The 25,666-nt window shown below is 59.1% G+C and overlaps 1 protein-coding gene across 2 annotated transcripts in view; it reads left to right on the top strand.

The window, feature by feature from the left end:
* The window catches only part of LOC122892586 (phosphofructokinase, platelet), a 51,203-nt gene that overhangs the window by 12,383 nt on the left and 13,154 nt on the right, over window positions 1-25,666 (top strand). For both annotated transcript variants that reach the window (XM_044229267.1, XM_044229268.1), the window contains exons 2-16: window positions 42-115; window positions 9,416-9,493; window positions 11,984-12,173; window positions 12,539-12,704; window positions 13,488-13,532; window positions 13,930-14,038; window positions 16,696-16,791; window positions 18,327-18,419; window positions 18,983-19,108; window positions 20,252-20,316; window positions 20,762-20,831; window positions 20,944-21,090; window positions 22,655-22,725; window positions 23,735-23,822; window positions 24,296-24,448. In XM_044229267.1, coding sequence (XP_044085202.1) covers window positions 42-115; window positions 9,416-9,493; window positions 11,984-12,173; window positions 12,539-12,704; window positions 13,488-13,532; window positions 13,930-14,038; window positions 16,696-16,791; window positions 18,327-18,419; window positions 18,983-19,108; window positions 20,252-20,316; window positions 20,762-20,831; window positions 20,944-21,090; window positions 22,655-22,725; window positions 23,735-23,822; window positions 24,296-24,448 — 1,571 coding nt within the window. The remainder of the gene's footprint in view (window positions 1-41; window positions 116-9,415; window positions 9,494-11,983; window positions 12,174-12,538; window positions 12,705-13,487; window positions 13,533-13,929; window positions 14,039-16,695; window positions 16,792-18,326; window positions 18,420-18,982; window positions 19,109-20,251; window positions 20,317-20,761; window positions 20,832-20,943; window positions 21,091-22,654; window positions 22,726-23,734; window positions 23,823-24,295; window positions 24,449-25,666) is intronic.

Below are 25,666 nucleotides of genomic sequence, written 5' to 3'. Positions count from 1 at the left end.
CCCGCCTGGTCACTGACTCCTGTCCCTGATTCCTTCCGCAGGTATGAACGCCGCTGTCCGAGCCGTGGTGCGCATGGGAATTTACGTGGGGGCCAAAGTGTACTTTATCTATGAGGTCAGTGTTGCGCCTCCCAACCGTTGTCTCTGATTCTGGGACCTGAGCCTTGCGCCTGCCTGGGTGCTGCTGACCTGGACGGGCACGCCCAGGCCGGGGCCAGGCCAGGGCCCCCGGGGGGCTGGGGGTCCTGTGGGGGCGCGGGGAGGGGGTGGTGCTCGCTGGTTGAGGAGCGGGTCTACGAGATCTGGCAGGGAGGGCCCGGGGAGGGGAGAGCCCCTGGGGCACTCAGTGGCCTCCTGGTAGCCCTCCTTCCCTAAAGAAGTAATAGTTATTTAATGTGGGCGGGGTGGGGGGTGGATTGAGGAAGCGTTGAGGTAAGCAGGAGAGAGCGGCCACTTTGAGCTTCTCATCATTTCTGTAGAACCCCGGCCACCTCCCTAACAGCCGTTCACGTGTTCACTTGGAAACCGAGTTCCTGACACGGGACAGGAGGCCCGGCCCGTTCCCTCCTGGGGTCCTGAGCGCGGACAAGTGGGCGAGGTTGGGAAGGAAGGCCCCTGTGAAGTTTGGACCCGGCTAGTTATTCCAGGAACTGTCCGGAAAAAGACGATGTATGTTTACTTTTTAAACGTATGAGCTCCGAGAAAGCGGAAAGCACAGAAGAGCGCATGTTTTTTAAATAACTCGATTCCTGCGAAACCACCGGCAGGATGTCGTATTCCGATTCTTCCCAGCGTGATGTGTGCAAGTCTGGACGGGGGTCTGGACACCATTAAAACCTTGGCAGATACGCCTTGTGTTTGGGCTTTGTGCCCCCGTGGTGCCCGTTTTCTGCAGTGTCGCGCACGACCACTTCGGTGTCTGTCGCCGTCCCCGTGGGGGACCCGTGCCATTCTCAGGCGGCTGAACTGTGCTTTCCAGCTGTGCAGAGTCTGGGATTATCTGCTCCCCAGACGTCCCTCGTGACAGGTCTCGGTGCATTTGGCCGCAGTGGTTTCTGACCCGGTTCCAGCGCCCCCTCCCTGCACGTCCCGGCCGGCCTCTGAAGCGGTGACGCTGACCGCCTGTCCTGTGTGCAGCCCCGACCCGACCCCCCAGTCCCCAGCCCGGGAGCTGGCTTGGGTTCCAGTGCCGGCTGTCCCCGTCCTTTTCTCCTTGTAGAAAGTGGCTGTTCACAAGCCTGTGCCTGCTGGGCCGTAGGAGGGGGTGTGTGTTATCTGCCGAAAAGAGGGTTTTTTGGTGGGGTTTGGTTTGGTTTGGTTTTTTTTTTTCCCCCTGGGCTTTGGTGTGCTTTTCTGAGCTGTGGTTCTGTGAGTTTGGGGTTTGTATTTATCGGGTTTGGGTGAGGTTAACACGGTGGGCCCCGCCGCAGCTCTCCCAGGCTGCTGTTCAGTCTCGCTCTGGGGTCGAGCCCGCGGCAGGGCTGGGGTTCTGACTGTCCCACGGTCAGGTGAGAGCCGTGCTCCCGGCATCTCGCGAAGAGGAGACCAGGGTGCCGGCGGGAACCCCGTGACGCCCGGCACAGCTCCCACAACAAGGAGTTCGTATTCTGGTCCCAGAGCCCGTGGTGCCAAGGCCAGGAAGGCCCACGTTAAGCCAAGGCAGGTCGTATCCTCTGGGTGAGTGTCGTGGGGAGCAGGGGCCAGGCCCGTGCGTGTGCTGACGCTCTGGGTGTGGAAGCCGACCTGGGAACGGTGGAGGTTCATCCTTCAGACTTAGGACCTCCCAGTCGTTCTGCTGGCTCTGTGTCCGCGGGGTTTAGATGGGGTATTTAGTGGGAGCTCTCCTGCCAGACCGCCCACACTCCCCGGTGAGGGGCTGGGCTGGGCACAGCGGTACGCCCACATGTAGCAACACTGGGGCTGCCTTAGGAGAAGAGCATCTTGGATTTCCTTCGGAGGAACCTTGACCTAGGGAACCAGAGGCGTCCATCCCGTTGTCTGCTGGGAGAGGTGGGCAACGTGGCCTGCTTTGCTCCTGACCACTTTTTTTTTTTTAAGATTATATTTATTTATTTGACAGAGAGAGAGAGAGAGATAGGGCAAAAGCAGGGGGAGCACCAGAGGCAGAGGGAGAAGCAGACTCCTTTAGAATAGGGAGCCCAATGCAGGACTCAATCCCAGGACCCCGAGATCATGACCTGAGCCGAGGGCAGAGGCTTCACCTGCTGAGCCCCCCAGCACCCCCCTCCTGCTCACGGCAGGGGCCGTGTCCTTCACCCCCGCTCTGGAGGGAGGGATGGGCAGGGCTCCCGCCCGCTGGGGTGGGCAGCGAGGAGTTCCGAGTCTGAACGGATCCCGTTTCTTTCAGGGAAGTGAGGGGATTTGTGCAGCTTCTCCCATCAGGAAGAGGCAGACAGAATCCGGGCGTACGGTTCAGAGTGTCAGGGCGAGGGTATGTTCGTAGTAACTGGTTTCCTGGCAGTTGGGGCCTTGGATGGAGGATAGAGAGCGTGTGGGGAGCAGAGCAGTCGGCAGGGTCTGTGGCTTGGCACCCGGGACCGTCGCCCGCGAGTCCGGAGAGGGGAGCAGACGGGAGTGGCCTGGAGCTGGACGCAGTGTGGCTGAAGTCATCGGTCTGGAGAGCAAACCGTGCTTCTCCTGACACCCCTCCCTGCCGCACCCCCCCCAAAAAAGAGAAATTGTAGGGAACCAGGCCTGTTCTTTACAGCTGCATGGGGGGTGGTGCTCAGCCCCCCTTGGACCCTCGGGCTTTGCCCTGGGAGACAGTTTGGATGAACCCCCGTTTGCAGTAACATCAGCTCTTCATGACCGATCTCCGTGGCCCTGTCTCTGGAGTCCCCGCCTCTAAAATCTGCCAGTGTTTCCCACCGCATCCACGCCCTCCTAGTGTGACCGTCCCTAAGACGGTGCCGGGGTCCACCGGCCAGGGCCACCCCCTGACAGAAACGTCTCCGGACATCGGCACTTGTCCCCAAAGGTTGGGGGGGGCGCAGCTAACCCATCCCTGCCAAGGGCGCCCGTCCCGGACCTGTTTGGGCGCAAACTGAGAAGATGTCGGCTTCAGTGTGTTGAACCTCGTCAGCACTCGGTCCCGTACGTGTGCTCACTTGTGGTCCAGTTTCTTAAGCTTGCCTAGAGCTTCAAGGTTGCCGGCTCACCTAAACCGTGAAACAGGTTTGTGCTATGTAAACAAAGGCCTTTGGGTTTTTTCCTTCGCAGACAGTTTGTGGGAAGGGTACTGATGGGAGAACACTGCTCTTCCTGCCAAGGGCCTGGCACCGGCTTTGTGCTGTCTGGCTGCCGCTGGGGAAGGCTGGCAGCCTGGGCCCAGTCTACGTGTGGTGCCTGCCGGGCCCCAGGGCGACATCTGGGGAGGCTGGGGCGGGCAGCGGATTAACCCGTTCTTGCCACTACGGAGCCCATTGCTTTTTTTTTTTTTTTCCACTTAGGCTAGGGCTTTTCCTTAGAGACCTACAGGTGTTTTTAGCTGCTGGGGGATGCTGATGGCCAGGCCATCCCATGGTTTTCAAGACCGAGCTCAGCAGACTGCCCTGGCTTTTGGTGGAGCAGGGGAGGAGATCGTTCTCTGTTGCTGTGATCTTGGTTGCAGAGCTAGGCTTGTCCTGTTTCATGCAATCTGCAGGCTCAAAATCCTCTTAGCTGAAGCCTTTTCTGCAGATTGAGAAAAATTACAGCTCTTTAAATAGGACCCACTTAAAAAGTCTTTCCTCTTTAAAACATCACTTCCCCGTTGGGCCTGCTCATGCTGACGGGAAAATGTCCACAGGGCCTGTCTCCCCATCTTCTGAGCCTCAAAGAAAGGCTGGACTGACGCCCATCACGTTCAGCAGCCGATGGTCTTAGAAATGAGCTTCTCCGTGCGTGCCGGTCCGGAGTTTCCGTGCTGGGAGAGCCTCAGAGCCGGTCAGAGCTCTGTTGTGGCCGCGCCGGCTTCCTGCTGCCGGGGGAGAGTCAGGCCCGGCCCAAAGTCCCCGAGAGGCTTTCTCTCTGGACCCCGGCCTCCCCCAGAGCTCAGCGGGCTGGGGCCCTGGGCATCAGGGCTGACTTCATAATCAGATAAACCAGCTTCCATGTGTCTGCTAATAGATTAATGTCCTTTTCCTCTTCCGAACTGAAACCCTCTGCTGGCTGTGGGGCACGTGACCTCTCGGATCTGTTGAGTTGCTGCTTCCACAGTTTTGAAAGTCGGAAGTGGCATGCTTGTGGCAGAACCACAAAGACAACCCAAACCCCACCTTTCCCAGCAGACGCCGGGCAGGTCTTCTCGCAGACGCGGTGGTTCCCCTCCTGGCCTGACCTCCCGTCGGGGTCGGGCTCTGGGCTTCCCTGCGTGTCCTGTGGGGTGGCCGCTGTCGGAGCCGCTGGGCGGTGGTGCCCCGTGATGGGAGGAGAGGCCGGGATGCGGGGCTGGCCTTTGGGGGACTGGTTTGCGAGGGCTGCTCTGACCCATCCCGCCTCTGCCAACCCCTTCCCACACGTGCCGGAAGGCCAGGCACGGTGGCCAGAACCACGCTGTCCCGTCTGCCGGAGGTTTCCCACAAAACTATTTCTGCATCTTCACTTCCTTAAAGTTAGAGCTGCTTCACCACAGAACATCCGTCTGGAAATAGTGATCGGATGTCTGACCGTGCGGGGAAAGGGATTGGTCTGCAGGTGACCGGGAGGTGGAGACCACCGAGCTGCAGGGGGCGTGGCCCATTGGTAGCAGGCAGCATGTGAGCGGGATGCGTCACCAAGGCCCTGGGGCCAGTGCCCAGCTGGACAGTGGAACGCAGCCGAGCTCGCCCTGAGCATCATCTCTGAGAGCCAGCTCTGCCTGGTCCTGCTGCCGTCCCCGTGGCTCTACCCAGGCTCGTCCTAGTTACCCTCCCAGTGTTTTAATCACAAAAGGGTGCTCTCCTTTGCTGACTGTGCACCCCCGCGTTATCACCGTGCGGCTGGGTGAGGGGCTGGCTGAGAGGTGGTGGGCTCTCCCTTCTGGAGGATTCGCACCTGCTGTGTCCTGCGGCGGCCTCGGCTTTATAACGTACCTGGAACCGGGGATTAGCAGCTGTGGTGTAAAGCAATCCGGTAATACCGGACGGCTAAATCAGTCCCACTGGTCTCCATGGTCAGGTTTCCACAAGCACAAAGTGCAGTGGCCTCGTGTGTTCTGACTATTTTAGAAGGTCGGAGTTCGGCCACCTCTCACCAGGGACCCATGCAGCGGCAAGCCTTCAGGCATCATCCTTGAAGTCATGGGCTCCTTGAGCAGGGGTCACGAGGCCAGGGCATCCGTGCCCCAGAGAGTCCTGGTGGGGGCTGAGCCACGGCTGGGGGTGGGTGCGAGTAGGACTGCGTGATCTGGGCGTCTGCGGTGAGCTTCCTGGTGCAGAAAAGAGTTGTGATTCCTGAACTTGGAAAACCACTGCCCACCCAGAGGACCTGTGCCGCCTCTCTCGGGCCCAGCTTGTCTTGCACAATGGCATTTCCCAGCTCTGACATGTGAGCGGTTCAGAGCTGACCTCTCCACGGGCTTGCAAGCAAAATGCTTTAATTTATTGAGGAATAAGCCAGAAAGACAAAAATTCGTATTTACTCGAGGAAGTGAAGCCTGGGGAGAAGTCTGTGGTGTTGGTCACTGCAGTATCTAGACAATACTTTAGAAGGACGTGATTTTTGTAGATTGTCTCCGCTGGGAACGGAGTGTTTGCTGCCCAAACAGTGAGTTGTTGACCGAGTAATCCAGGAAATCAGATGTGGAAAAGCCATTTTCAGCTTGAGAAAGCCGGTGCACTCATCCAGCATCGTGTTCAAGGGGAGAAGCCTAGTTGGCCAGAGAGCACGGGACTGTGACTGGGTCTTGGATCCAGAAACCCTATGTAGTGGGAGGTGTCCTCCAAGAGAAAGCCACCTGCCGTGGGCGAGCGCACGCTCTCCTCTGAGCGGATCAAACAGGTTCTCCAAAACGCAGCGCCGTCTCCAGAGGAGGAAATGGGGGGGCCTATGCGGACGTCCCCATTGCTCAGAAATGTTTCAAACAAGAAGTTGAGCTGATTTCGGAACCTGTGGCTCCTTCTCAGACAACACCCAAAGGACAGCGCCCTTGCCGGTCTCCTGGGCTGACTGTGTGAACGGGGATCAGCAAGGCGGGCCGGGTTACTCTGGGTTAAAAACTGAGTGTGGCTTGGAAGGGTTTGCTGTGGTTTGATTCCTGCGTGAGTCATGGAACTGGTTCTGAAGGCAGATTCCAGGGAGAATTTTAAAGAAAAGATTTTAAAGAGAAGATTTGTGTCGGCAGCAAGCACTCAAGCCTCCAGAGAGACTTCTACAGGAAAACACGCATCTGAATTTATAAATTACGGTACGTTTGTGTAAAATCAGTCGTCTTAATTTAGTAACCACTTCCCTGTAAGTGAAGGGCCGCTTAAATTGCTGTTGGGAGGCCTTCTCGAGGTGTGCAGGAGCTCCCAGAGTCTGCGGGGGGGAGGGCGAGTCACTTCCTGCCCCGCCCAGGCGTGCGGCAGGAGCAGGGTGGGTGCCCCAATCTCCAAAATCCCTTTATCCTCCCTGTCCCAGGGTCCCTGTGCCACAGGACCTCAAGGATTTTCCGAGAATGTTCTATGTTTCAGGACACGTTATGATTTACAGAACGATTTTCCACGTTCCTTCCCCAGCGGCAAAGGGGTCTGTGAATGTTTTCATGAAGTCCCTGTATAAATGCCGAGCAATGATCATAAAGGCAAAGGGGACTTTTGTGCTCCTGGCTTGGCACCTGTGGGGCAGAAGCCGGGCACAGGGCTTGTCCACGGAGCATGAGCTGCCGGAATCCTCCATGGGCTGGTGCTGACAGCCACGTGCAGCGGAGATGGCCCCTGATGAGCTGGGGATGGCCCCCGGCCTCTGTGTCCTCGTCAGCCCTGTGGGGCCTGGGGTGGCCCCGTCCCCTGATCATTTTGTTGACCTCGCGGTGCATGTGCAGAAATCGTCCCCCTGGCTGTGGGTGTTGAGTGGGCACAGAGAGAGTGTCCCCATCCTGTTTTTGCCAAAGCCGATGAGTAGCGTACTTCTCCGCCCTGCCCTGCCCCAGACCGCCCGCTCTGCACCTGCCCTTCCGGCCTCATGAGTAATGGTTTCTCTCGTCCTCAGCCCCACGCAGGCTGGGGTGGTAGGGCAGCATGCCTCCACATAGGGGCCGTGTCCCCGCGGTGGCGGAGGCTCTGGAAGCTGCAGCCAGCCTGCAGGCCAGCTCCTGGGCTGGGAGTGTCCCCGCCCACCAGCCTCCTGGGAGTGAGCTCACAGTCTGCGCCGGCTGTTGAGTGCTGGGCCCGAATCTGAGGCATGCAGAGCTGGGCCTGCGTGCCCAGTGACGGGGAGCCCGGGAGTTTGCAGGGCTCAGGGGAAGGCACCCCTGAGGCAGGGCCCTCCCTCCGTGTGTCCTCTGTCTTGCTGCCGTCCAGCTATCACCTGGCTCTCTCCCTCTTGTTAACATTCTGCTGAAGATCCCTGGGAGTCCCTCAGAAGCAGGGAGGGCTGGCTTTTGTAACCTCTGCTGGGGGGGCTCACACACAGCGCCCGGTGTAGACAGCGCCTCTTAACAGCTCCCTTTGCAGAGACCAGGCCTGGATCAAAGCCTCTTCTGCTTATCACGCTCACCCTCCACAGTGACAGGTGCCGTGGCTCGCTACCTTATATGGAGTGGGCTAAAAAGGCACGACACACGCCCTGTTTGGTTTAGGGAGCTGTGTTTAGAAGATGTGCATCGCTGCCCCATGACGACAGTGGGCCTGTCCTGGGGACCGAGGGGAGCCAGGGCCCCAGGGTAACATCCTGCATTCGGGGGCAGAGGGAGCCTGCCAGCTCCAACGTGCACCTGCTCTCGGCTTCTCTACCTCATTCCAGGCCACCTGTCCCTTCATGTTTGTCGCACGTGACAACTGTGTGACTGTGACACGCGCAGGTTTACGTGTACTTATGTATACGTATACTATGTAGTATCAAATACTACACAACTCTAATGTATTCTGTTATATACAATTTGTTCTCTGTATGATATATAAAATACATATTTGTATCAGTATATTAGAAACATATAAACATAAGTACATGTTATATACAATGTATATCTATGTAACATATTAAATATATACACATACAGACCCAGCTGTGTGTTGGTAGCCTAGTGTTCTGTGTGCGACAAACAGGAGAGAGGAGGGTGCCATGGAATGAAAGAGAACACAGCGAAGTTGAGAGCAGGTTCCTTCTGTATAATCTGACAGTATATGTAAATGTATTCTCTCCATATAATGTAGAAATCTGTAATACCATGTTTCATGATATAAATATAGTCTAGTCATACATGATATGTATTGTAGACAATAGGTTAATATGTGTTACATGTTACTAAGATGTAACATGCTAACCCAGTGTCTTACAGAAGATGGTAAATAATACTTTCCGCATTTGGGGGGGAAAGTATTCGTTGTAAGCACAGGTGCGTCCTGATGGCCTGTAAAGGCCCCGCCCCCGTCCTGTTGGTTAACTTGCACACATGGTTCTCTACTCAGTGGACCATTCCATTTTAACCAATCCTTACTCTTTCCATTCCTCTTGACCTTCACTGGTTTAGGAGCTCTGAATCCCCCATAAGGATCTATGATGATAAACTTTGTAAATGGTCAGTGTCTGTTCTTTTGTAAGGTTAAGTGTCCTGGAGAGAGTCCCGGAGGTAAGGACACACATGGGTGTTTCCGGATGCCGTGATCTGGTGCGGTCTTGTGGGGAAAGCGAGATGGAGTTGGAAGGTCATGGTCCTTGGGCTTCTGGCCGAAAGTGAGCGCTCCCATCCCACGTACTCACCGGCCCTCGGGGTGGTCAGCTGCTGCTGACCGCAGGGTAGGGCCCATGGATGTCTGCGCTGCTTTTCAGAAACACGGTGTGTCTATCCAGGGTAGCACGGGTCACACGGGCAAACTGAGGCCCCGCGCTGCTTTTCAGAAACACGGTGTGTCTATCCAGGGTAGCACGGGTCACACGGGCAAACTGAGGCCCCGACAGGAATGCTCCCTTGTACGCTGTGGGATGGACCCCGCTGTTTGCATGGGAGTTTGCCAGATGACACACGGTTTGGGGGTAAGCCTCTCCCCTTTCAGGCTCTCCGGTGCTGTTCAGTGATAAACTGTCTTCGTCCCCATAGTGCTCCTGGTGAGCCCAGCAAGAAGTGCCCATTCACGGCAGGCTTGGAGCCAGCACTCGCCTCGGGCTGCTCCCAAACCCTTGGCTCTTCGGGGCTCAGGGTCCTCGTCCTGTGCATTGTACAGAATTCACACATCCATCTGAGGTCTCACTAGAGTTTAGCCTAGTCTTAACAAGGATCTCTGTTCCCTTCCCGCAGGGTTACCAAGGCATGGTGGATGGCGGCAGAAACATCGTGGAAGCCAACTGGGAGAGCGTCTCCAGCATTCTGCAAGTGGTACGTGCTGACTTCCAAAACTCTGTTTCTCTAAAGTAAATCAAGTCCCTCCTTTATTCGGAAATCTCCTGCGCATAAGCTCCGGCAATGCTTAACACGGATTAATGTCCTGGCTGGCGTTATTCTCACCTACTTACGTAGTAACAACACAAAACAAAACCAGCCTTAAATTGTCATGTAATTAACATTTTTAGAAAGCTTTACATTGTGCAAACAGGATTATTCTTGCAGTAAAAAGTTACGTTGTGGCCGCTAGTGTTCCCTGTAGTCCTTGTAGTGGATTTCAGGTTTTGTTTTCTTAAGACCAGATTAATACTGGGGCTTCTTGGGTTTGTTGGTGCTGTGATCAGGGCACCAACCCCATCCACACACCCCCCTGCCTGTTGGATTTTTGAGCGTCACTTTGTGTCCCTGTAGCAAAGGCTGGGAATGGTCCCTCCAGGATGGCAGGATGTAGTGGGAAGCAGCCTCCCTGTTCTGGCCTGAACCAGTCCGGGCTAATTGCTCTGGTGTGCCCAGGAACGAGCCAAGGAGGCTTCAGGCAAAACAATTGCTTACTTTGAATTTGAAAGAAACCTGCCAGGATGTTTCTTGCCTGTAAATTCCCCAAGCCCTGTAGCCAAGGGAGGCCTCCCAGTCCTGGGAGAGGCAGATTAGGTGAGAAGAATGGATGAGTTGAAAAGCTCTGTGTTAATCTGGACCTCCCGTGGGGTATTTTTTAACTAGAAACCATAATCAGTTCTGTCCCACTGAAGGTGCCAGAGTGATGGAAGAATGGGTCCAGTAAACGCGGCTTAGAGATATAAAGGGGACATGTGCAGCCAGAGGAGAAGAAGGAAATCCTGCAGGTTGGGGCAGCGAGGGTGGACCTCCAGGGCCAGACAAGGCGGACACAGACAGACACCTGTGGTCTCACTCACACGTGGGATCTGAAAAAGCTGAATTCCTGGAAACAGAAAAATGGTGTTTGCCAGGGGGCTGGGGCAGGGGAACCGGGGACTGCGGGTCACAGGGCACAAGCTTCCCTGCTGATGGCGAGTGAGTTTCGATGCAACCTCCGGGCCGGCGACGGTGGTTCAGGACACTGCGCTGCCCCCTCAAAAGCCGCCTGGAGAGTAAGTCTTCATTCTTAACACACACACTCACAGGTGGCTGAGGTGAGGAACGAGGTAAGGACCTTGAGTACGGGGATCATTTCCCATAAATCCTCGTGTTAACAGTGTTATCTGTGCTGCCTAATAATTGTAATGTTGCAAGTTGCTAGAACAGTCGGTGTTGAAAGTGCTAAGACAAAAAAGGCTAATGACGGGAGCAGCCACATGCCTCCACGCACCTTAGTGCGCTGATCACGTCACCCCGCGCGTGTGAATCACGGCGCCCCGAGCGCACGCGACCTTCTCGGCCCCTTACATCTCGGTGGCCCCGGTGGGGAGACGAGGGCGGGTGGAATGTGGTTGCCCTGGGGAGACGGGGTGCAGGTGCCCCTGGGTGTGTGGGGTCAGGGAAGGGCACCTTCTTTACCTTCCTCAGTTGTAGCCTCGCTCTGGGGGCCCCACACCTGTGATCCCCTCGGTGTGGACCGGCTGCCGATTTCGGTTCCGGTCACTGGAAAGCACATGACACCCCGATCGCTCTCGGTGGAATCAGAGTCCGGGGAACCAGCTGGTCGTGGACGTGTGTCCTGCGCCTTCCGCCCGGGCTCCCCTGTGCTGTGCCGGGCCACAGCGCCGTGCCCACCACACTCCAGTCCTTAACACAGGCTCCCTTCCCGGGAGGGCCGCTCAGCCTTGCGGAGTGAGTGTGCCCTTGGAGGGCGGCCTGCAGATGGGGGTTTCAGAAGCGCACGTGTGGTGCGTGGGAAGGAGCCCTGCTTTTTTCTAAAGACAACTAAGAATCTTTTGTTTCTGAAAAACCGAATGTGAAAAATCACGACTTCTCGCTCTGGGAAGTTTGTCTGATCCAACTTGCGTTCTCTGAAGATTTAGCCTTTAACGAGGGAGGGGCAGGGAGATGTGCAAAAATCAGCCCCTCTGGCTGGCGGGTTCCTGTCTTGCCTTTTCACACGGTGAGCTCTGACGGAACGGGAGACTTGTTATGGGGGCTCCCAGACATGCCTTCTCGGACTGCGGCTGCTGGCCTGTGCCGGGTCCATCTGAGGCTCGGTGGGGGAGGGGGCCGGCACCCCGCGCTGTGCCACTCCGCCGTAGGCCTCCCGGATGGCTGGGTGGTCCTGCAGACTCTTCCCCTCTGCGTGTCTACCTGGTGGCCGTCCTTGTCTCCAGACCGTCCCAGGCTTGCCCTGCGCATGACGCCCGTGCCTTTGTCCAGTGTCCCCATGCTTGACCAGATTACAAGATTAAACGAGGGGAGCCTAGATTTGCAAGTCCTGTGTGTATATTGTGTATACAGTGGTATTCACATGTGCTGAGCTCTGCCGCTTCCTCTCCTATGGGAAGAAGAAAAATACGTGTGATTTTCTTTGTTTTCCAGGGAGGGACCATTATCGGCAGTGCTCGTTGCAAAGCCTTCCGCACACGGGAAGGTCGCCTGAGGGCTGCTCAGAACTTGGTTCAGCGGGGCATCACCAACCTGTGTGTGATCGGCGGGGACGGGAGTCTCACAGGGGCCAATATCTTCCGGAAAGAGTGGAGTGGGCTGCTGGAGGAGTTGGCTCAAAATGGTACGTCCCTGTCTCTGTGCGTTGCCCTTGTGGGTTTTCTGTTCCCTCTGTTCCTCTTCTGTTCCTTCAGAGAGCTCTGAACCCCCAGAGCTCTGAAGAGTGCCGTCATCAGTGGTGATAGTGCCGTCTCCCGGTCCCCCAGGCCGGTCACCGCCCACCCCAGCACAGTTTCAGGTAGCGCCCTTGACGGCCATCGGAGATAGGTTTCCTGTGTGTCCCCACTTTGCAGAGGAGAACTGGGGGGCGGAGGGGAGGGTGCGCTGGGCTGCCCTTCACCCACCGCTCTCCTCCTCCTGCTCCACGGGGGCTCCCGAACGTCCACTTGTGGCCGTTCCCGGTCATGGCCGGTGCTCGTTTCCGCGCAGGTGAGATCGACAAGGAGCAGGTGCAGAAGCACGCGTACCTCAACGTCGTGGGCATGGTGGGCTCCATCGACAATGACTTCTGCGGGACCGATATGACCATCGGCACTGACTCTGCCTTGCACAGGATAATTGAGGTCGTGGACGCCATCATGACCACCGCCCAGAGGTTACAGGCCATGGGAGCCTGGGAGGGGCTGGTGGGTTAGATGCCCTGGATGTTTCCTTTGTATGGGTGCTGGGTGTAGACGTCTGTGCTGGCCCTGAAAGTCTCCCCAGACAGGTGTTCTGTGCTGTGCTGTAGACCGTGGAGGGTCCCTCATAAGGGTTCCCTGGAGGGTTCCCCAGACGGGTGTTTGATCCAGTCTTGTTACTGAATGTTAGAACCAAAGCGAGAAAACTGTTTCTCATTGACTGTTTATTTTCAACTGTGAAAGTTTACTCCTACCCCTGACTTTAGAAGAAAAAAGTGTTTCCTGGAGGGAAGACAGAGTAAAGCTACTGGGAAGTCCCATGCAGGGTCTCCAGTAGGAGCAGCAGGACTGGATATGCCCCGTGTCCTCTGGCTCCGTGGGCGGGCGAGGACCCTGTGGGCGATGGGAGAGCCCGGAGGTTGTGCTCCCGGCTCTGGAGGGGCCCAGCCCCAGGGGGCTCCCGGCCCTGCCGGTGCTGAGCGCCGGAGCTGGTCATCGGCACGGAGGTGTCCGGAATGTGCGTGTGTGCGGGAGAGCAAACACTGGCTGTGAAGTGAGCAACCCCAAGCCCCTTTGCTCCCAAGAGCTCGAAATGCTAGCACAGTGGCATCTGCTTTTGTAGGAAATGGGCGCTTTTTGGAAGCGTAGGTCCTGCCGTCATGGTGAAGCAGGCTTCTGTCCGACCTGGACGCACTTTCCTCCTTGCTTTTCTTGCTGCTCCCTGTGTGGTCAGTGGACGTTTCCTTTGTCTTTTCTAGCCACCAGAGGACCTTCGTGCTGGAGGTTATGGGGAGACACTGCGGGTACGTATGGGGAGACGCAGCTTGGACGGCGAGCACCCTCCGCTTGGCCCCCTCAATGCCCCTGGGGGCCTGTTGTCCCCCTTGCACGCTCGTGTGCCGGCTGCCTGCCCAGGGCCGCCTCCGAGCTGAGGGTGCCCGGCCGCAGCCTCACAAAACCAGCGCTGTCGGGGCACCTGGGTGGCTCAGTGGGTTGAAGCCTCTGCCTTCAGCTCAGGTCATGGTCCCAGGGTCCTGGGATCAAGCCCCGCATCGGGCTCTCTGCTCAGCAGGGAGCCTGCTTCCTCCTCTCTCTCTGCCTGTCTCTCTGCCTGCTTGTGATCTCTCTGTCAAATAAATAAGTAAAATCTTTAAAAAAAACAAAAACAAACAAAAAAAACCCAGCGCTGTCCCTGGATAGGTACCTCGCCCTGGTGAGCGCCCTGGCCTGTGGAGCGGACTGGGTGTTCCTTCCGGAGTCGCCCCCAGAAGAGGGCTGGCAGGAGGACATGTGCATCAAACTCTCCGAGGTAACCTGTGTTCCGTGTCCCCTGACCGCCAGGCTGCTTCTGAGGGCGACGGGCGGCAGCCTCGGGGCCCCCGTTTGGGCGGAGTCACAAACACATGGAAACTCCGTGGCTCTCAAGAGAGTTGGAGCTTGTCGCTCAGGGTCTGCGTACGCTGGCTGTTCGCGCGTCTGCTGCCCCCGGGGTCGTGATGGGGTGCCGTAGGGAGACCCCAACACTGTTTTTCCTGCGGAGCAGAAGCTGGAGTTTGAGGGAAGGTCTTGAGTGCAGATGAGGCTGTTCGGAGAAACCGGAGTCGGGGGGAGCCCTGCCTCCTCTCTGTCTCCACGCACCAGTGTGAGCAGAGCCTCGTCTCGGCCCCGGCCCGCAGCGGCACAGAGCAGCGTGGGGCCCGTCGCAATCCCTCCTGGGCTGTGTGGTCCCCGCCGCGCCCGGCGTGCCTCAGGTGTGGCTGCAGCCGGGGCTCCTGACACCAGGCTTTGCCCTGTTTGTGGCCGGGGCTGCCTGGGTCCCCCACATGCGGGGAGGGCAGGTTCCCTGTAGGAGGGCCTCTGAGGAGGGCCTACGGGCTCAGCCCCCAGGACAGAACTCGGGGCACGGGGCGCATTTCCCGACCACGTCATCCCCGTCCTGCAGGTTGGGAGGTAAGCCTATGGCCCAGGCCGGCTGTGGTTGTATTCAGCAAGGACGTAATTTCTGCGTGCAGCCAGGGTAGATGTGCAATAGGATATTGCCGCCAGCTTCAAAGTGACAGGTTCCAAGAAAGGGACTTGAGCAATGCACTTGACTCCGCGTACTTGACCCAAATAGAAGGAGCTGGGGATGACACACGGCTTTGCTGGCAGAATCGTGCCCCCAGGAAGGTGGGGCGTGGCTGTGGGGACCGGCGAAGGCAGGAACACAGCCCAGTAGTCCCGGGATGTAATAAATCCACTTGTAATTTCTCGGTTCCCACCTGGGGACGTGGGCCAGTGGTGTGGGGCGATTCGCTGCTGGCTGCACGACATCGGAGGTGGCCCTGGGCCGAGACTGGTCCTTCCGTGCAGCTCTGAGACCTGCGTTTGATCGCCAGTGCCGCAGGGCGTTACCTGTGGTCGCATCCCGCAGGGGCCGTGCCCGTCCCCGCCGGCCATCCTTCCTCCCCACAACACCCCCAGGCCTGGTCCAGGGCCACGCGGCCACAGGCAAGTTCTGGTGGCAGCCCTGGGGGATGGGGATGCATTGCACGCCCCTGCTCCGAGGCTGTACAGTGGTCAGCGGGTCCCAGTGAGGTACGGCTGAGACCCTCTCTTCGATTTGGCCATTATTTCCCTAACTGTGTGGCCTCTGCAGACTCCCTTGGGTTTCAGGCCTCATGAACCATGAGCTTAGAACATGTTGGGGTTCCCCTTGGGGAGGGTTGGGGGACGTCAGGTGGATACCTTGGCTTGGACACCCTCTTGCGGAAACACTTGATCTCACCGTGTCTGTAATTCATGTTTATTGGTCGTGGATGTAGCAGTGTCAGACTTTCCCGAATATCTTGTCCAGGAACTTGGCCTAGGAAGCAAGCCTCAAGGTACACCCCAAATCCCAGGTGTTCTGTTCTAGAACAGGAGAGGCCTCTCTGAGCATCACAGGTCCTGGGGTTGGGTCTCGGCTCTGCCACCTGCACAGTGACCTTGGGCAATGACCCCATGTTCTCCAGGTCCCTGATGCTGTTGTGAGGACTCAGGGAAGGGATGCGTCCAGGCAGGGACGTGACAGGCGTCTGCACACCTGTCCAGGCAAGGCGGCCTATCTTCCCGTGTGCCTGTGGGGAGGACTCGTGTTCTGTGACGCTCAGGAGTGTTACGTTTTCTAGGTGACAGGCGGCTCCGTGGCCATATTCCTGCACTCACGGACGCCTCCCAGTCGCTCTCCGAGCCGCAGTTTTACATCTCCTAGAGAACATTCCTGACTAGTGAGAGGAAGCTCTTGCAAGTAGAGCGTGTTTGTGTCTACTGCAAAGCAATCAGCCCAGACGCCCCGGGGGCTCGCGGGGGCTCCGCGCTGCGGGGGCTTCCGGCTTCAGGCACCGTCTGCGCTGGGGCTCACAGCGTGGGGGTCTGTAACTTGGGATGGGACAGAGAAGGGACTGGCTGAGAATGAGTTCAGGGTGTCGCTGGGCGACGGCTGCCCTGAGCCTGTGGGGACGGCAGGTGGGGGCGCAGCGCCAGCAGGGCCTGTCCCCAGCCCCGCACTCTCCCCCGCTCCCCTCCAGCCTCCTGCGCGGGCCGGGGTTTCTGTGCTCAGATGGGCTCACGGTGGGGTGGTGGGAAGCTCTGGTTTCTGAGGACATTGGAAGCCTGGCTGGCTGCATAGATGCGCCACGGGGGCGCATCGCTGAGCTCACTGCCTTCTGGGACCAAACGGCCAAGAAGTGTGGCCCCCCCCCGTCTGGGACTGCCCGGCTGCCGGCCTGCGTCTGGGGCAGCCTACAGGCCCTGCCCGCCCCCTGCCGCCTCCAGCTACGCTCTGGGAGGGCCTTCCCTGGCCAGGATGGGTGGAAACCAGCTTGTGAAACTGGGTGTCGGTTTCTACCGGGCAAGAGGCCCTTCACCTGGGGCAAAGGGCCCGGGATTTGTTTGTTGTTTAAACAGTTTAGGTGTTTGAGGATGTTCATTTTCTGTTTCCCCTAGAACCGTGCCCGGAAAAAAAGACTGAATATCATCATTGTGGCGGAGGGAGCCATAGACACCCAGAACAAGCCCATTACCTCTGAGCAGATCAAGGAGGTGAGTGTGTCCCATTTTGCAATTCTCCTCCGGCGCCAGCCCGGAAAGGGGAGATTTTAACGGCGCTGGCAGCGTTTGCGTTTGGAACATTGTGTTATTATCATGAAAACCCTTTTGTTCTCCCTGATACCGATGCATGGTTCTGTAATGACTCAGGACTTGAACGGGGTGCGTCTCCTGCACACACACACACACACACACACACACAGAGGCACACATACATACTACCTTTTTCTGAATCATTTGAGAGTACATTTCAGGAACGATGTTTTTAATTCTTTTTAAATCCATTTTCTGGTTAGGTATTTCTTCTTCATATTACTTCAGACACTGAACCCTTCAATTTTGAGGAGGATATTGGAAACCCTTTCTTGAAATTTTTGGAATCTTTTCTGCTTGCTGTCTCAAGTGCAGGAAAGTCAGCCTGCCTTCCTTTTGAATTCACTAAAGCATAGGTAGTGTTACTGCAGCCTGTAGAAAATCTAATTGAAGAAAAGCTCCCGGAGGCCCCGGAGCTGCCCTGGCAGTCGGGGAGGTGCAGTGGGGTGGACGGGGGTCCCAGCGCTGGGCGCGGCTGCCCCACCAGGGACCAGGCTCAGGCACTGGGACGCGCAGCTCTCCTGCAGACGAGAGCACTTGTCACATGGGCACCTGTGCCGCACCCGGCCCCATGGAGGGCCACCCAGGAGGTCCCATTGCTGTGCGGCTCGCTGGAAGGAGCTGGCCTGGTGTGCCAGCCCCGGGGCCGGTGGGATGGGTCAGGCTTTCCAGTGGGGCAGGTGACTGCGCGTGTTCCAGACGGAACGCTGGGGAGACAGACCGACAGACGGGCAGGCTCCGGGTGAAGCCGTCCCTCGCCCCAAAGGACGCTGTCAGCCAGGCTTTGCAACATGGCTTCTCTGTCGTGCTCTCTCCTCCTTCCCTGACCAGCTGAGCACCTGACCTCCAGGCCTGGGGCACTGTGGGTGAAGGCGCTTGGCCAGTAGTGAAAGAAGGAATAGGGCAAAGGTTTTCTTCCCCACGTAAGCACATCGAGAGTGACCACAGGCCCGCAGAGCAAGGGCCACAGGCTTCACGTCCCCCTCGCCCACCCCAGTGTTTTCAGAGAGGAGGAGGTGAGGTCTGGGAGGACGGGGGCCTGACCCCGCAGCCTGCAGTGCACTTGTGGGGCCAGCCCGCGGGGATGCCGTGGTTGACCACGGTGTGCTTTTCAGATACAGCCGTGCCCTCTGACGTGGCTCAGGGAAACGTCACCATTCCTGTAAAACACCTGGGATGCTGTGTCCTTTTTCAAAAATCGTGTTACTTAGGTTCATTGGCGAGGTAGTAGAGACAGAGATTTTATGAGATAACAAGAGCATTCTCTCACAAAAACAAACTTCAGCCCACTGTTAAATGAAGCATCCTTTTAGGAAGTGAAATTTAGAAACTAGGATTTTTTTCCACGTCGGTGTGAAGCAGGAGTAGCTGAGACCCGGGGATGCCAACGGCCAGGGTGCAGGGACCCCCAGGTTAACCTGCTGTGTTTCCTGCAGCTCGTGGTCAAGCAGCTGGGGTACGACACGCGCGTGACCATCCTGGGACACGTGCAGAGAGGCGGGACTCCTTCGGCCTTTGACCGGATCTTGGTGAGTGAGGAGGGACGTGGTCAGGTGCCTTCACCTGGGGCGAGGAGGAACGGTTTGCCTGTACACCGTCCCGTTCAGAGTGTCCCTGCCTGAGCAGAGTGGGTGGCCCATCCTGGATATGTTAACCGGGCTCGGCCCCCAGTCGCACAGATGTGGGAGACCGCAGACCTGGGGGGACCGAAGGTGACAGGGACCCCAGGGCGCAGAGCCCACGGGCACTTGTCTGGAGGCAGGCCCTGGAGTGGCCCAATCCACACTCGTGGGTGTTGGTCTTGGGTGCTCTCTGCCCTCTGACCTTCCCCCTCACTGCCCCCGGCCAGCCACATGCTAGTGGGGTCGGAATCTCCTCGCTGGAGGCAGGTGGACAGTCAGTGGCTCTCTGGGTCCCAGACCTGGAGGCCAGGAGGCAGGTTGGGTCCCTCTGAACACGGTGGGGCAGGTCTCTGCTCAGGGACGCATCTGCTGGGGGCACTGTTCGTGCCTCGGTGCAGCCCGGGGCCTGGCAGGGGCGCATGGTGCCTCGGCCTCGGACCTTGTCTCTGACCTCTGTGACTCATTTCCAGGCCAGTCGCATGGGGGTGGAGGCCGTGGTCGCCCTTCTCCAGGCCACCCCGGAGACCCCGGCCTGCGTGGTGTCGCTGAGCGGGAACCAGGCCGTGCGGCTGCCCCTGGTGGAGTGTGTGCAGATGGTGAGTTCCGAGAGTCCACGCGCGCCCTGGTTAGTCCAACATGGGCTTCCGGGAGCTTCCCCAGAGCCGAGCTGCTGCCCACGGGGAAGGCAGGGGGCTCTGAGGTCATCGGTCTGGGGCATGGGACAGAGGGAGTATGTGCAGGCGATAACGTGTAGAAACGCGGGTCTGTGGGGACTCCGGGGAGGGCGTCCTGCGGGGAGGGGCATGGGGCTGACGTGCTCCCATCTCCGCGCCCCTGCCCTGCTGTCCCTTAGCATCTTCTGACCGGAGGGCTGGCTGTGGGGCGGCTAAGGCAGGTGGCATCCTGACGTGCCCCGGCCTCCGTCAGGCCCCTGGACGCAGGGACGGGTTGTGGTTTCCCAGGTCATCGGGCACAGCGAGCGGCACTAGAGGCCGTGCCTGTCATCGTTCTCCGGAGCCTGCCCGTGACCGTCCCTTCCCGGGCCTCTGGCAGCTCTGAGGGGATGTGTTGTGTCACCTAGACAGGGACGTGATTCCACGCAGGGACGTGTTGAACATAGCCACAGAAACACACTTCCCAAAAGCCCCTGGGGGTGAGCAGATGTGTGTGCGCGGGTGTGCGAGGCTGCGTGTGTCACTTCTCTGTCAAGGGCCTGGCCTGGTCCTGTCGCCCCCGACGGCAGTGGGGATCAGAGGGGGCTGAGGTTCACAGAGGGACTAACTTACCAAGATGCCCAGGTTGAGAGGGGCGGGCCGCTGCCTCGGGGACCTGTTCCCCCCACTGTCACCCTCCCCGCGGCGACCCCGTCCCCCGAGAGGCTGGTTCTGTTGTGCTTCTTTGTCGTCAGAATCAGATCAGGAGTTGCTCAGAAGGCTGCGTCCATCGGAGAGCCTGGTTTCGCTCTGGCTTTGCTCTCCTGGGGATCGCAGGGTCCCCCTCTCCGGGATCGCCAGCCGACCCCCAGCAACTGTTCCCAAGCTGCCTGAGCTGGGCAGGCCCGGGCGTGTCCCCTGCAGCCGGCTGCTGCCCGCAGTGGCAAGAGACTCGCCGAGCTTGGGCTGCCAGCCTGGAGGGTGGGGACGAGCGGGTTGAGTCGCAGGAGCCGCCAGGTGTGGCAGCCGCCATCGTCCACAGACGCGGGCATTTTGACACGTTCTCTTCTCCTTGTTCCTTTGAAGACCCAGGACGTGCAGAAGGCCATGGACGAGAGGAGATTTAAGGATGCTGTGCAGCTCCGCGGGAGGTGACTGTCGGGAGCGCGCTGCGTCCCCGGGGCTGGCGTGGGACGTGCTCCAGGGCTGTGCTCCTTCTGTCCCAGCCGCCGAAGTCGGAAGCTGAGACAGGCTGCAGGGCGCCACTGGGCAGCTCCAGGGCCCTGATGGGCAGTTGGGGGACCAGCTGGTGTGCGGTCTGCTTTCCGGCGGGCCCGGTGCTGGAGAACTTCGGGAGGGGCAGATGGAAAGTGGGGCGCGGCCGGCAGGACACCGGAGCACGTGAAAGACCAGGTTTCTCAGCAGGCGGCCCAGTAGCTGGAGATGCCGGGTCCTCGGGGATGCGGGGTGACCCCAGGGCTGCCTGCTTGCCCCAAGTGCTCCAAGCAGGGGTGTGCGGACAGGCCTTCTCCCAGGACCTCCCCTCGCCCTCCATGTGCCCTCTGACCTCCGCCCGATGGCCCCCTTTCCTTCCAGGAGCTTCGAGACCAATCTCAACACCTACAAGCGGCTCGCCATCAAGTTGCCGGACGATCAGATTGTGAAGGTCGGTGACGCCGCGCGCCGCCCCGAGAGCCAGCCCCGCGTTCCCCGTGGACCCCGCCCCCGGGGCTGAGCGCCTGTCCCGCGCTCACAGCGTGCCCCCCGCTGTCTCGCAGAGCAACTGTAACGTGGCGGTCATAAACGTGGGGGCGCCCGCTGCCGGGATGAACGCCGCCGTGCGCTCCGCCGTGCGCGTGGGCATCGCGGATGGACACAAGATGCTCGCCATCTACGACGGCTTCGAGGGCTTCGCCAAAGGCCAGGTGAGTCCCTGGGGGACGTCGTTGGGAGACGGAGGACCGCCCAAGGCTGCAAACCTAGGGCTCTATCCCCTGGTGAATGCAGACGCTGCTCTGCAGGACGACTTCTGCTCTCCCTCCGCCCTGGGGTATGCGCCCTGGGCGCTGCAGGATGCTCCGTGTGGCGCGCACCTCCGGGGTTCCTCAGGGCTGCAGGCCGTGCGGCCAGTGGGGCCCGTGGGAGCTGGCCTTAGGAGGGAAGGGGGCGGGTTGTGTGCGTCCCAGAGGCTGTTGTGCTGTGGGAGTGGGACGCAGCCAGCAAGCACTTGGAGGAAGTTTTGCTGAAAGGAGTGAACAGGCACTTCGAGTGCTTACTGTGCACACTTCGAGTGCTTTTACTGTGCACACTGAGTACTCCGAAGAGAGCGCGGACCTGAGATATTAGCCCATTGTCCTTATTTAGAAACTGAGGCATGGAGACACGGATTAGCATGACCGCATGACCGAGGTCACATGCTGCAGGAGTTGAGATAATGTGGCTGAGGCTGTAGTGTGCCCTGCGGGACAGTATTTATTGGCCTGATCACCCCAAAACGTACTGAGTTCTTACCCTGGGGAAGCCAGCTGGTGCGGAAAGCAGAGCTGCCCTCTGCCAGCTTGTAGCTTGGGGAGGGAGAAGATGGTGAGCGAGGCGGGGAAGGCACAGGATGGGGCACCTTGGGCCGGGACCAGCACTGCACAGATGCCCAGAGGAGGGGTCTGCCGGGGACCTTAGAGACACACGCCCCTGGGGAGGGAGTCTCAGATGGGGGACGGAGGCGCTGAGCCAGTGCCCGCAAGGACGTGCCGGCTGGGCAAGGACAGCACCAGGCCCAGAGGGGCTCAGGACAGCGGGCTCGTGTGGCCGCTGCCTCAGCGGAACAGGGGGATGGAAGGGGGTGGGCCACGTGGCTTGTAGGTGATTGGAAGGAACTTGGGTTTTGCTCAGAGAAGACAGGAGGGGTTTGAAGAAGCAGGACGGGACCTGTGGACGGGTGACCGGATGCCCTGGGGGGAGGGGTCCTGGGAGCTGGCAGGGGTTGTGCTCGTGGTCTTTATGAAGCACGGGCTGGAGACCAGAGTTGGGGAGGGATCGGTGTGCGCGGACCAGACCACACTCTTAGGACCCAGGAGGGGACCCAACCCAGGAGACTGCCTGTGTGCCTGCCTCTAGCTGGCCTCATCTGCATTCTTGAGATTTCTTTCAGTTTTTAATTAAAGAAGTTTTCTTTTGTATCGACTGAGAAAAACAGTATCTGTCTTTCTTTCATTCCCATGGGTAGGGCATGGCCCGCTGAGGTCTGGATCTGATCTGCATGGTGGGTGTAGGCAGCGGGGGGGCCGGGGCGAGGTGTCCAGGGTTTAGGGTTTACCCCAGGACCCACCTGACCCGCTCAGGGACACGACGGGGACGGCTTCCGAGGGCCTCGTAGGCCCCTGGGGTGGTGCCCCTGGGGAGGTGCCCCTGCAGAGCGTGGGGACCTGGAAGCCCTCTGTCCGCACAGCTCACCCCCTTGTTTGTCGCCCCGTTTGACCGTCCGCACGCCAGGTAAAGGAGATCGGCTGGGGGGACGTCGGCGGCTGGACCGGCCAAGGAGGCTCCATTCTTGGGACCAAACGGTAATTTCCCCGTCCCCGTTCTGACCAGCTTTTAGGAAGGGGAAGGGCTCCCATCCTAGACAAGCAGCGGGGGCTGAAGCTGCTGCTTTTCACTCTGGGGAAGGGACCCTGAAGGCAGCTGGCGCTGACTCACGTGCTGGCCCCCTCCCCCCCATCAGCGACCCGGGTCGTGCTCTGGGGAGCCCCCGAGATTTGCCCTGCAGCAGAGGCGAGGCACGAGACTCGGGGACTGCTGTCACAGTGTCCTTGATCTCCGCTGATGCACAGAGCCCCATGGTGGCTGCAGGCGGGCCCTGCGGAGCCCACGGCTTCTCCCCGCGGGACGCTGGGGCTCCTGGTCCACTTGTGTGCCTCGGGCCCCTTCCGATCGGCTGTGACACCCACGTGCTTGTGCTTTTGAGCTCAGGGTTGCTCCAAGGTGGTGGCTGTGCTCCAGAAGCCGGGGGACCCTGTCATTGCCACCGAGCCCCTGGTTTGCCCCGACCACCCAGCCCCGGGCAGTTTTGTCCTGAGAGTTCTTATAAATGTACTAAAAGCAGAAGCATCTTGTCCGCACGGAGGAAGGAGGAGGGCGGGGGTCGGCGGCTCTGCGGCCGCGGCCGGGCCAGCGGTCATGCGTCTGGTCCTCCACGCTGGCCCGGCCATTGGCTCCAGGTGATAAGACAGGAGAGTCGCCAGCGGGAGCGCGTGAGGCGTTACTGAGCGCAGGGCTGGGTGAGCTGCGCCCGCGGGGCTTCCAGTGTCAGGAAAACTCACAAGCGTTGACAAAGCGTTTCCCTGGGGAGGCGTCAGGAGTCTCTTGGGGTCCAGGCACCGCCCAGCGAGCGTCCCTTCCTGTGTGCGGTGTTCGGTTTTGTTTTAAATACACCCCCTGGAGCCTTGCTTCCCCAGCTCTGCTGTCCAGTGGGGTGCGGCTCGTGGGGGTCGCGGGGCTCCCTGGGTGCTGGCGGGGGTGTCGCCCGCGGTGCGGGGTCTGCCCGGCCGCACCTGTGCCCTGGCCTGTCTCTAGCACGCTGCCCGGGAAGTCTTTGGAGGACATCGCCGCGCAGATGCGGACACACAGTATCAACGCCCTGCTCATCATTGGGGGATTCGAGGTGCGTCCCTGGCCCGGGGCGCCTGCCGGCGGTGTGGGGGGTGAGCGTGGGCGGGCTTCGGCGGCACCGTGCAGTGGGCGGGCGGGGGTCACCCCTGGGCCTGGGGGCCGCAGGAGCAGCCGAGTCGGGAGTGGGGCCCCCCACCTGGGACGCGTGCGTCTCCCGTCTGCACAGGTGGTCGTCTCTCTCGAATTCGAGGCCCGTGGGCCACCAGCAGGCAGGGTGGTCACGTGTCCCCACGGCTTGTGGTTGCACGTTGGACCGCAGACCTTAACTGTTTCTATTCAACCATGATCGGTCCCTCCTGACCTCTCCGCTTGCTTTAGAGAAAACGTGAGGGCCTCAGACAATGAGACGCGTGCCCCCAGGAGACGCGGTGTCCCTCCCGCCTGACCTATCTGGTGACCCCCACGCCTTCCATGTTCCTAACGGCCCTCTGCTCCGCTCCCCCACACCTGCACGCTGCCTGACAGGCCTACCTGGGACTGCTGGAGCTGTCGGCTGCCCGGGACAGGCACGAGGAACTCTGTGTCCCTATGGTCATGGTCCCCGCCACCGTCTCCAACAACGTGCCGGGCTCCGATTTCAGCATCGGCGCGGACACAGCGCTCAACACCATCACCGACGTAAGTCCGTGTGGCCGGCCGAGCAGGTGCCGCGGACGCTAACGCGGGGGGCGCTGGCCCGCTTTTATCTGCCACGCACTAGAGACAGCAGCAAGACCCCAGCTTGTTTCCCCAGAAACACCTTTTTTTTTTTTTCTCCTTTTTTTCCTTAAGCCTGACTGTGTCTGATCCGATGCCCAGAGTTGTTTCAGCACCGGGGCTCCGCTGCGGCCAGCCCTCGAGTGACCGGGAGCGTCTGAGGCTCCCCTAGTTGTGGGCTAGGATTTTGTGATTCGGCTAATTATTAAAGCTAGGTGGTGGTTTTTGTGGTTTTTGTTTCTGTATTTTGGCTGGACCAAATTGACTTCAGCCTCATAATATCCTTTATTAATGTTTTATAATTATTTTATTATTCATTTGAGAGAGAGCGACAGTGAGTGAGAGCGAGCCCAAGCAAGGGGGCAGCAGGCTTCGTGCTGAGCAGGGAGCCCGACGTGGGGTTTGGCCCCAGGACCCCAGGACCATGACCTGAGCCGAAGGCAGGTGCTTAAGGACTGAGCCCCCCGGGAAGTCTTGGATCATAATTTATTATGACAAATCCTGGCTCTGATGCCCCCGAATGGATGAGGATAGAACCTGAGCTTGAGGGTTCTGTAATCTTGTCCACGGACCTGAATCCGCCAGTGGCCTCCGTCCTCCCCGCGGCCCCCGCCGCTGGCACCTTCTCCCCACTGTAACTCGGGGACCCTCACTCACACCTGGGAAGTCAGTGATGCCTGGTTGTTTCGCCGAAAAGCAGTAGCAAAACAGAGACACCCCCGTGTTCCCCGGTGTGTGGTCACGCCGGCGACGTGGCGTGGGAGCTCACAGCACGGTGACGAGCAGAACGCGCTCCTCCTCCTTTTGAATCTGGCGCCCGCAGTTCGCCAGTAAATCCTCCAGGCTTTATTTTCCCCGGGAGGACACAGATCCCAAGAGTGTTTCTCTAGGATTCTTTTTCTTAACCCCTGGGATCACGTTTGTCTCTAGTGCTGGTACATAAAAGAGAAGCTTTTTAAGTAACATTCAGGCGGTAAGTAATGCTTTAGCACTTTGCTTTTTTGGTGTTTTGTTTTGTTTTGCTTTTCTGAGCTGCTTCACCGTTCTGTGGTTTCTTTACTAAAAAGCCCTGCCCTGTGTCTCCCGTGCGTCCACGCCGGAGCGCCCTGTTCACACCACTAACCTGTCTCCGGGCCATCG

This window comes from Neovison vison, chromosome 12 (assembly GCF_020171115.1).
Source record: "Neovison vison isolate M4711 chromosome 12, ASM_NN_V1, whole genome shotgun sequence".
Classification (NCBI taxonomy): Eukaryota; Metazoa; Chordata; class Mammalia; order Carnivora; family Mustelidae; genus Neogale; species Neogale vison.
The sequence above is the reverse complement of the archived record's forward strand: the minus strand, read 5'-3'. Positions and strand labels throughout refer to the sequence as shown.